The sequence below is a fragment of the Loa loa genome, assembly GCF_000183805.2.
Source record: "Loa loa unplaced genomic scaffold supercont3.92, whole genome shotgun sequence".
Classification (NCBI taxonomy): Eukaryota; Metazoa; Nematoda; class Chromadorea; order Rhabditida; family Onchocercidae; genus Loa; species Loa loa.
Genome location: NW_018108272.1, coordinates 55,106 through 66,414, shown reverse-complemented (window position 1 = coordinate 66,414; position 11,309 = coordinate 55,106). Strand labels below are relative to the sequence as shown.

At 32.0% G+C, this 11,309-nt stretch overlaps 3 protein-coding genes across 3 annotated transcripts; 2 read left to right on the top strand and 1 right to left on the bottom strand.

The window, feature by feature from the left end:
• Positions 1-65: 65 nt before the first annotated feature.
• Positions 66-488, top strand: LOAG_08995 (hypothetical protein; the record flags this gene model as incomplete). Its single annotated transcript, XM_003144524.1, has 2 exons — positions 66-250; positions 323-488. Coding segments are annotated over 2 exons (351 nt in total), but the record flags the coding sequence as incomplete, so codon positions are not given.
• Positions 489-628: 140 nt separating this feature from the next.
• Positions 629-802, top strand: LOAG_08994 (hypothetical protein; the record flags this gene model as incomplete). The annotated part of the gene is made up of 1 exon (XM_003144523.1): positions 629-802. One exon carries the CDS (start codon positions 629-631, stop codon positions 800-802), a length of 174 nt encoding a protein of 57 aa, XP_003144571.1.
• Positions 803-3,704: 2,902 nt separating this feature from the next.
• On the bottom strand, positions 3,705-8,031 carry LOAG_08993 (acetylcholine receptor alpha subunit; the record flags this gene model as incomplete). The annotated part of the gene is made up of 12 exons (XM_003144522.1): positions 3,705-3,770; positions 3,951-4,052; positions 4,196-4,455; positions 4,811-4,945; positions 5,346-5,448; positions 5,551-5,724; positions 5,958-6,070; positions 6,447-6,573; positions 6,678-6,711; positions 6,901-7,017; positions 7,325-7,479; positions 7,840-8,031. 12 exons carry the CDS (start codon positions 8,029-8,031, stop codon positions 3,705-3,707), a joined length of 1,578 nt encoding a protein of 525 aa, XP_003144570.1.
• Positions 8,032-11,309: the final 3,278 nt, after the last annotated feature.

Here is an 11,309-nt window from a genome sequence, read left to right as displayed (position 1 = left end):
TATATATATATATATATATATATATATATATATATATGCAGAGACTGTCATGTGTATCAGAATGACAAACAAGTTGGGAGAAGCAGAAAGCAAGACTACTGCGAATCAATAAGCTCACCTCAAAAGAGTGGTTTAGTAAAGCATATACACATACACACATACACATACATACACACATATATCCACACATACACACATACACACATACATGCACACATATACTCACATACACACACGATACTCGGAGTATGTCAAAGCCGTGCAGGCATAGAGTGAATGATTCTCATAGGAGAAAGATTATTGGTATGATGTATGCTTGTATGTGTATATCTATGTGTGTGCATGTATGTATGTGTATGTGTATATGTATGCATATATGTATATACATATGTATGTATGTGTGTATGTATGCATATATATATGTATACATGTATGTATTATGTATGGATGTATGTATGTATGTGTTTGCAGTATGCGTGTATGCATATTTACTGCAAGCATAAACAAGACGTTATGCTGTTTGTATGTATGCAAACCATTTATGAAATGATTGAAGAATGCATAACGATTGATTTCATTCCTGCATGCAGAAAGGTTATAATGTAGCCGTTGCAATATATACGTACGCATGCACGTACGCACACGGTATCTTCACGTTAAACAGCATCATGTCCGCATTGAACGTCTTCAGCAAACAATCTGTGTCGATATTGCCATTTGGTCTGGCCATATCGAAGAGATCGATCGTCGAATGATGTTGGCCGCTGCTGAATATGGGCTCTTGGCCATTTTTGTTTGTTGACTAAGGAATGATAATGAGACAGTGTGGAGAAACTGGGTATCGGACTTCTAATGAGATAGCGAGCGCAATGCTAACCTATGCGTAATGTTACGCTTTCACTTTTGAAGATCAACGCATGACAAGTTTGGGTTGATGAAGCACCTTAATCTATTGGATAGATTAAAGGTGAAAGTTTGTAGCAAAAGAAGAGAAGAGAGGACCAATTTACTTATGAACAAGATTCACTTCTAATTACAGTTCATCCACTTTTCCGTTTTAATTAATGCAATTGTTTGCAGCGTCATTACCACTCTTAAAATAGGGTTCATTTTATCATTTCATATGATTATCTTAGTTTTAAGCAATAAGTTTGTCTTTAAATGATCTAATGGAACAGAGGAGATTGCAAGAGAGAGAGAGAGAGATGATTGAAAATATTAAAAAAGAAGCGATAAGATCAGCTGCACTATCTTGTCCTTTCTGTGGATTGTCGCTTCATTAATTGTCGCAATGGATTAATGCAGAGGTCGATTGGGGTTGTTAACACTTATAATTTCCCTTAAAACTGCTTGCTCTAATTTTCTTCTTTGCAGTACATTTCAACTATTCACAATTGTTTTTCTTTAGTCGGAAAATTTGAATGATATTTAAGAATAATAAGTTGACACATCTAAGGACGATAAGTTAGGCACATCTGACCCTTCTAAGTTTTGAAAATAGAAGCTCGTATCCATGAACCGGCCTTTTGATTTGGTCCCATGATGAGATTTGATTTTAGAATTCTAACTAGGCATATTTCAACCATTTAAAACAAGTAGATATAGTCCGTTATTTTATCTAAGTTTTAAATTCTCTGTCTACAATTCAGGGAGCGATTTTTTAAGGTAATTTATTGACTTTGTGAGTTTTCCACTTTAATATGAGTTTTAAAAGTTGAGGATTGCTTACATGATGGAAGAAGAGTATTCGTTATGTGATGCACTTTTTAAAACAAAACTTACATTACCCTTAAAATATAAAATAGAAACTTATCAAAACACTTCAGAATACTGTTATACAATTACCACATATCTTTTTATTCAAAAAGACTCTGAGTTTAATGACGAAATTATTTTAGCGCAAAAAATTTTTGATTTCCATGCAATAAGTGCAATTGTATTACATTCTATTATTATACATAATATTACATTTTATCTTTCCGGTTAATTTGACTACGTGTGCAGATTATGTTCATAGGAATGCAATCTTTATTCAGTAGAAATGCATTTCCATGCATATGTTAATGGGAAATCACGTAACATATGCTACGAGGGTCAAGTCAAGTAGTTTTAGGTGACACGAAACCTTGATGAGATTTTCTTACTGACAATCAGCCAATGAAGTTTTCATTTACTTTCCCGCATTTTTTCGTCTTTGAACAGTACGGTACTTTTTACTAAAATCATTATCACTTTGCTAGAATTACTAATTATCATCATTTAACTTGAGTGGTAATCGTAATAGAAGGAATCTCTGCTTTTCTTTTTTTCTAATTGTTTTTTATTTTTCGAATTTAACTGAGTTCATTTCTAGTCGTACTTTTATGAACTTTTTATATCTGTCATTCTATTGCTGCATCAAATTAGTAAAATATATCAATAAAAATTAAAAAGAGAGAGAGAATTCGAAAAAGAGAACATTATCAGTTAGATGGAAACAGAAAGTTATCGCTTTCTGTTTCTTTTTTCTTTTTTCCATCTACTGATAATGTCCTGAATGTTCAATTTATCAGCAAACCAAGGAAGTATCGTCCGGATCGTCCCCATTGTTTGCGCTTCAACTTTTCAAATTTTAGTCGCATTCTAATCCTATCATAAAACTTACCCAAACATACTGCGCATTGAAATTTTCTTAATTTTGGATTTCAGCCTACAAAGGTTTATTCACTGTTAGCCTTTAAAATTGAAATGCTTTCCACACAATACCACTTTTACATGAAAAATTATAAAATTTATTTTTCTAGAATGCTTCTAAAAAAATAAACCAATCTTTATGATGAATGCGAAGAATAGATTTGTTAGGTAATGCTTCATTTCCTTTTCAAAATTCGAGAATTCAAGAGTCATCAAGAAGAATAATGGCAGCACTGTCACACTAGTTGCTATTCGATTCAGTTAATGTTGGTCAAGCAAAAAAGAATATCAAGGTAAACTGTTGCAGTAATTTCATCTCGTTTTGTTGCGTGCCTAATATGCGATGTTTACCCATTCTGTTTACTAACCGCGGGGATTTGTTGTTTAATTTTTTTCTTACTGACGTCTTAGTCAGTTGTTGGGATATAATATCATTTGATCGCTGATCACTGTATCTCTTTAGAGTCCCCACAATGAAAGTCTGAGAGGCTGTTGATATGACGTTTTGGATAAGCTTAGGAAACCAAAGATGAAATTGAAATGTTCATTCCTTCAAATCATTTTCAAAGTTCTTTCACTCTCAAATGCAGTATCATCCTGAAAAAAAAAACTGTTAACCTTCTCTATTATGGCAGCCGGCTGCCATAATAGAGAAGGTTAACAGTTATTCCTTCTTTATCATTTATTCTGTGTTTTACACATCTTGCATATATTGTTAATGTTTTATTTTTATTCAAAAATTCCTAATTATCGATTCCTTTTCAAAATATTGTACAACGTTAAGTTAGCTTCATTAGAAAGTTCCTGTTTTCTTGTCATCTAGAGAAATTATAATTTGAACTCAATTTATCTCAACGGTTGTTCTCTCTCATTCCTCCCAAATAATCACTACTTCGTAGTTCCAAAAGCATACATAGTATGTCGCTATGGATAAATTTTCAAATTCATGCTGCTAATTCTGGAATTTGCTTAAAAACATGAAAAGACAGCACTTAGTGGCTGATGCCTTGCAAAAATACTCCAAATCTTCTTTAAGTAATATTTGCGGGTCGATATTGTAAATCGATGGCTTGTCGAGTGTCATAAAGTGTTGGTGCCTGCAGTGGAAAGTATCTTCATATTGACATGGCGTGGTATTAAGGAAGCAAATTTGGGCTTAGGCTTGATTTAGACCTAATAAACAAAAAAACGGGTCTAGACTTGAAAAATTAGTCCGCATTCATTCTACATTGCTTAAAAGCTCTAAGAATTCCTGGAAATTGTTGCTTCAAACTTACCTGAAGGAGAATTGTAATGGTCCCTGCAAAGCAGGCAATCGATAAAAGTGACAAAAACAACCGGTCTAGTACCATCGCAACGTACTTCCAATCTTCATCCACCTAAACTGATTGAGTTTTATTCTGAACAAACAAAAAAATTTTCAAGATACTGGATTTCAACATTTTTTTCAATCCACTTACTCGATTCAGCTCTTCTCAACTGTTCTGACTTACTGACTTACTTATCATGCTCCTATTCTCACTTCTAAACCACAAACAAGCATCCTAGAAATTATATTGCCAGGCCTTTTAGAATCCCGCAGCACACGACAAAAATTGCTTGCCTTAGCGTCTTTGTCTTTTTTCTTGAGTAGTTCGGCAATGAAGCAAATATTTTCGAATGCTTTTACCACATAAGGTAAATGGTACAATTTCTGAATTCGCCTATCCGGTTCAGTCAGAATCAGATTTTTGTGATCTCCACTTATTGCATGTTCATGATAGGTCATCGCTATTCGTTCATCTATAAAGAAAACTGCAGATAGTGCTGCTACCTTTAACTTTTTTACTTATCTTATCAGGGAAAAAAATATGAGCTTCATCTTCATCTACGCATTAGCTACAAGCAACTTGATTTATCCAAATTGTCCCATTCTTTCAACATTTTAATAGTATTTCTGTTCTGAGACAATTTCGAAAAGTGCCTTTTCATCAATCGGAAATAAAAAGCAACAAATTCTGGTTCGATTACAATCAAGATCGGCATAAGGTTCTGATGATATGGATGTTGATTACAGCGCCCATTTAATTGCACGCCAAACACAACTGTTCATGAACTTACTATCCTGAATTCGTCCTTATCTCGCTTCTTATCTTACCTGTATAGAACAGGTCGTTGGTGTCACTCACTGGTCGTCTCATGAACAGCATTTTGGGTAATATCTTAAGAAAAAACCACTTTACCCATTCAGGCATGCGATGCGTCGTAGGCTTTCGAAAATGCAAATTTAAAGCTGCAATTTTAACTTTAATTGAATTCGGTAATTTCACTTCCACAATTTCAGCTAAAGCTTAAAAAACTTGGCTTTCCTCAGGTACAGAAGACAGGAGATCTTTTCCAAAAGATTTTAGTCTTTTCTCACCACATCATTCTAGAATGGTTATTGCATTACAAAATAACGGGCAGTGTGCCTATAATATAAAAATGGAAGAGGAAAACAATCGAAGATATCCGTAACGGGCTATTCCTAATGATTGATTACAGTTATAAAGGAATGCGCAATTGTCTCAAAGCCTCGCTCTCATCCTCAGTTTTTGAATTGAACTCTTGTGAATACTTCCTTATTTCACCAAATTTCAAACTTTGTGTTTAGTAAATTAAAAAAAGGAACTTAAAAATATAATGAAACTGACATATAACAGTGACTATTACGCTGAGTGTAACCATAATCATAGTAAATAGTAAATATTTACCGATTAGCGGTAAACTGATACTGGTGGCAGGGATAATTTCGGTCTGGAAATGTTACTTAGAAATTAAAAAAGTTAGTTTGTAGTTGACAAAAAAAAAAAAAATTGCAGAGTTCAAAAACATTATTATTGAACCATGATAACTAACCAATAACAAGTAGAAGACAGTTAAGGTAACAAGAATTGATATACAGAGAGTAACTTTTTCACCGCTATGCGATGGTAAGTAAAAGACGAGAATGGTCAAAAATGATATGCCAACACACGGAAAAACCAAATTTACTGTATAAAATAATGGCTTCCGACGTAGTTCCAAGTAGTACTGCAATTTATGAATTACAATTTGAATTAAAGCATTATTTTATGGCACACGTTTGAATCAAATCAATTTAATGAATTCATTTTTGAAGTTAACAATCTTTTTGTTAAGATAATTACAGAGAGGTTCATTACATTATTATTTTGAGATATGGAAATTTGAATGGAAATTTAGACAAATAAGTGAGATCTTGAATTCAGTTTTAAATTTTAATTTGAAAACTAAAATGGACTTACCATAATATCAGTGTAAGCTTCATCCGGACAACAGCTGGCATAGTTTTTAGTTCTTCTCTTTGCAACTCGTGATATGATATCCCACTCTACCGATGGATAATAGTCCGAAAGATCTAGTACAACATATATAGTATCATGTGAGTAGAAGGAAGTAAGCATGAAACAGACCAACAAATAAAATATTTCTTCGATGCTGTTCTCATTATAAATGCTTTATTATAATTGCAATCTGCAATGCCGCAATTGTTGTGCAGTGTGATATTGTTTCGTACCATGCAGCAGTAGTTCAAGCACAGCTAATTTAATAGTTAATAAGTGAAAAACGTGTGATATCCTTCGATAATTGAACTTATAGATATAAGTTACTCTTCCCCAACTGCCATACAGACTTATCCTCATTAACAATGTATGCAATTTAGGTCTGAGAGGTTTCATTAAATTCGAAGCTATTCGATAAAATTACTGTAATTTTTGAAAAAAACTACTTACCGATTCCATCATCGACAATGGTGATATTGTCTACTTCACCGTTTGCATTAGCTTCCAGCTCATAATGTGGCTCACCCCCTAATAATTCCAGATCCAATAAATCTTTAGAGTAGGTCCAAGAGCCAAACTACAAATTTTTTTTTATTTCTTGTGAGAGATTTTTTTAAAAAGTACTTTTCAAAAATTTTCATAAAATATTTACAAAATATTATAAAATGCAAAAATGATTACCTTAAAATGGCAACGCTGTTCATCGAAGGGAAACCTGCAATAATTTGTTATTAAAAGTAACTTTTTGTTAACTGATAAATTTCCGACAACAAGTTTGTTTAAATGCTACTTAAGCTCCATTCTTTTCAAATGAAATCAAATCGATATCAGCCTAATCAGTGGATAGATCAAAAGCAATAGTATTGCTGACCGGAAAGACTTAGTATGAAAAAGAAAGGAATACCATCTGACATTGATTTGACATAAACTTTTGAAAATTGCTGGTGGTTCCCACGTCACTTCACCATCGTATCGGAGGGTTGCCTTTGTACTGATCGTTATGTTGTAATTACTATCAGCACTAAAAAAAAAAGTGAAAATGAAAAAAATGAAAATGAATATGAAATCGTGAGTTATTTTTTTTAAATTTATCCATATATTATTGCTCAAAGAAATATGTTTGTTTATTACTGATCGATTTTCAAATTTCAAATTAGCATAAAGAAAGGTCAACTTTCAAGAAGAAATTCGTACGCATCAACTACAACTGAAGAATCTAATAAAGTTGACTTTAAACATTGTTTAATTCATTCATGTTACTCATATTTTCAATTTTTATTTCCCTTAAGATACCACATAAAATTAAAATCTTTCATGAAAATCATTACTTATTGTAAAGGACAATATCGGGCACCCAAATCATTTCGTATGGTACGTACAGTACATTCACACCTCCATAATTCTTTGGATTCCAAGAAAGCTTTTTGTCTATCCAAACTTGTTTCAGCCAAACACTGCATGTCATTATCTGATTGATTTCATGCTAAATACAATTTGAGATTTGAATTCAACAATTCGGTTTCTTTCTTTCTTTCTCTTTGGGAATTTCCATGTTTGTTCAGAAATTCAGGGGATATTCTTCTGAAACACTGCGAATTCCTGAGGGAAGGAAGGGAGGCATTATTCAAATATTGCAAAAGTACAGTTTCAAATTTGACACTCCCATTAGTATCATTATCGGGACGTATTTTTCGGGATAGGGGAGAAAGAGGAGTTATAATCCAACGCCATATCTGTTTGAAATATTTGAATAAAATTTGAAAGCCATTTATTCATTAAAAAAGAGTTTGTTTAAGTAGGTCTATAGGTATGAATAAATCGAAATATTTTACTAATATCTTACTAAATCGATGATTTGCGATAGTCGTAACTTTAGCTTGATAGTTATCGGTTTATTAATTGCTGGAGCGGGTCGTCGATGTTTGTTGTAATTGGCCATCAAATCATCATGCAATCGTTTGGCGTCTTCATTGCAGCATCCCATTGATATGAACAGTAATACTAAGGAAAATACTAGTCCGTTGGGGTTTACCATGTTATTCTATATTGTTACTATATTATCCATCATTGGTTAGTTCAATGATAAGCTCATATCTCTATCTGATGGTATTGTAATTGAGTGCCGCGTACGCTTAGTCTGATATAGAAGCAAGCAGTATATCCTGACTACCGAAAACCTTAAATTTGATTTTGTGATCTCATTAAAAAGTGATTAACCTATTTTTTTAATCACATGCTATTCTAACCTTTACAGCAATTAGAAAACAATCACAATACTTTAATGAAATTTGAAACAATAAGCAGAATAATGGCTACCTACTTATTCTGAGCCCAATGCAAAGCTTAATAAGCAACTTATTGTTATCAAATTGGCACACGGATCTCATTAATCTGATTTATATAACCTATCAATGCATTTCTGGTTTGGGTAAAATTTGAGATAAATATTGTGTCACACCTTGATCATTCACTCAAATGGAAGTTTATGGGAGGGGATAATTAATTAAATGAAATGAAAATTAGTTATAAATAGTTGTACGTAAAACGGATCGAAAAATTTGTTACACCAAAGGAAGAATGAAAAGGGATTGCGAGAGTGACGGAAGAAGCACAGTTGTTGAGAGGAGTGATAAAAAAAGCACCAGAAATAAAAGTGATCTTTGCAGTTTGCATCTTTATCATCTCCTTTCTCATTTCTATTAAACTTAACTAAAAGAAATAACTGAAGTTGAAGAAATGTAGTCGACCTATTTGTCCCTTCACACTCTTCAACAATGCTCATTCATTAATTTGATATTTTGAAGGTAAGACATACACTGCTGCAATTTAAATATTTGAAGCTTAAACTGAACTCACAAACTGCTCATACGAAAGGCATGATCTATCATATCATTATTGAGATAAAGAAATGAGTCACTCCATTCATTCATCACAATGATTTGTAATTAGTTAGCTAATTGTCAAAGTTAAAAAAGAAATTTCTTTTTTTTACCAAAGCTTTGTGGGAACACATGAACTCCTTGATGTATCGATTAACATTTTTTTGTGATAAACCAAAATACAAATGGATCAGTGTTAAAAGACTCTCTGAAGATTAGTATGCTACGATACACTGATACCACTATTTGAATATTATTCAGTTTTTAGTAGAAATACACTACTTAGTACGTTTCATAAACTGCTGTACTCAGAGGACATGTCAACTAATTTTCTGGAAAACGTTGACAACATTTCCATTTCTGAGAAATTGAAATTTTTGAAGTAATCATAAATTTAGCACTGATCGAAATATAATTAAGATTTTGTACAGAAAATTTCAAGATGTGTATAATCAAAATTCTTAGCAGCTCATTGATATGAATGGTATATTCCAAAAAATATCGGATCAAGTGATGTGTAATGGTAAATTATTGAGTGAATGAGCCAAACCATCAGTCGATCGATAAATTCATTTTTTCCTTCAAATTTCAATCGTAAATTGTTCGAATTTAAGATTGAGTCCATATCATTGCTTTACAATAATATCCCACGAACAAAAAAGAAAAAAAACCCATAAAATTTTGATTTTGAACATAGTAATTGTGTATGTGATAAAAATCATAAGCATTAAAATGACAAAAGTGGACAGCTGTTTTCCTCTTCTAGATACAATAAATGGAGTCAAAGGTCATATGATGAAGAATTTTTCAAATCAGGAAAATCCTTCGCCATCTATCCATCTCAACGGCAAATTTGTTTTCATACCAATGGTTCCTTTGAACTATTATTAGTACTCCAAGATCCTGCCACACTCACTTCTAATTAACCATTTTTTTCACCTTTTTATTTATCTCATCTGTTTAAGATGAGAAATGTAATTAGAAAAATCGCAAGCAGTGGACGTCGTAACTGTTTAGTAATGGTTTCTTCGGTTTCTTTCCCTTTCCAATTTTACACTTTTTTTTTTTAATTCAATGACTACAATATAAATTAAACACAATGAAAGGCAATATAGGTGAGGAAATGTAAGAGTACGATAATGTGCAGGCATCAAAATTAAGGTTAGGTTTTGAATTCGATAAATCTATCGATGTTTCAGATTAAAAGTTGGACCGAATTTTGATCTCGTTCAGAATAATCGCTTACATTTAAATAATATATGATACATTTCAGAAGAATGCCTTCCACCGCAAGCACTACAAAGATACTTTCTCATATCGCAAGTTCATCGATTAGAGATAATTTTCACAAATAAAATTTAATTGAAAATATTTGAATAATAATTTAAAATCGAAATTATTTTGTTGCAGTCATAAATGCACATTGTGAAATACTTCGTAATCAAACATCGTTTGTATGATCCAAACAGTATTCAAACTGATAATTTGATAATCAAATATATAAGAATAATTTAATAATAGCTTGATCTCATCTCTCTCACGAATACTTTGAGCAAATATTCCAATTACCATGTACATATATGAAAGCGATATTTTAATTTAATAAACATTCAAATTTTGAATTCAGAATTGAAATACTAAATTGCTGATATATCAACAACAGTGGACAAGAAGAATTGCATGAAATGGCCAAGTAACGTTCCGTATCACAGATTTGCAGCTGTTGGCATTTTACTAGCACTGTTGTAAGCTTCTCTCAGATTATCAGCAAATGCTTAATCTCTACCTGTTCCCTCTCTAAATTATGGATAAAACTCGTGATAATTGTTGATCTCTCATTTCAATGAGTGTTTTCATAACAAGAATTAACATTTGATTTTTATCAAAACTATTTGGACTGCTAATTGACAACAGATAGCACCAAAAATTTGTGAAATTTCGAATTGAACATTCTTTTACAAAATCTAAATTTTGGAAAATTAATGACATTCACTTTCAAATATCAAACTTTCTAATTAAACAAATTCTAGTTCTGCAACTGAAATAAGCGAGTAAGCAGGAAGATAACAGTTTAGTCTGAAAGCAGAATAACAAATTTTCAGTGACTGCTATTATTCCTAAACGTTAGCCGCACTCTTTTCCGGTTATCTGCTCTTAACAGAATAAATTCTCCGGTTAAATAGATTCTTAAGTCATTTGTCTCCTTTCATTTCACCCTATCATCGTTTCGTAAAACTTCCCAAGCAAAACTTCGGGAGAACATATCTGATATGTAAAGAAACAATGATGATGTTTATATTTATGATTCACAACAAAATGTGCATGCAATAGTGGATGACTGTATGAATATAAATATAAATATATATATATATATATATATATATATATATATATATATATATATATATATATATATATATATATATATATATAT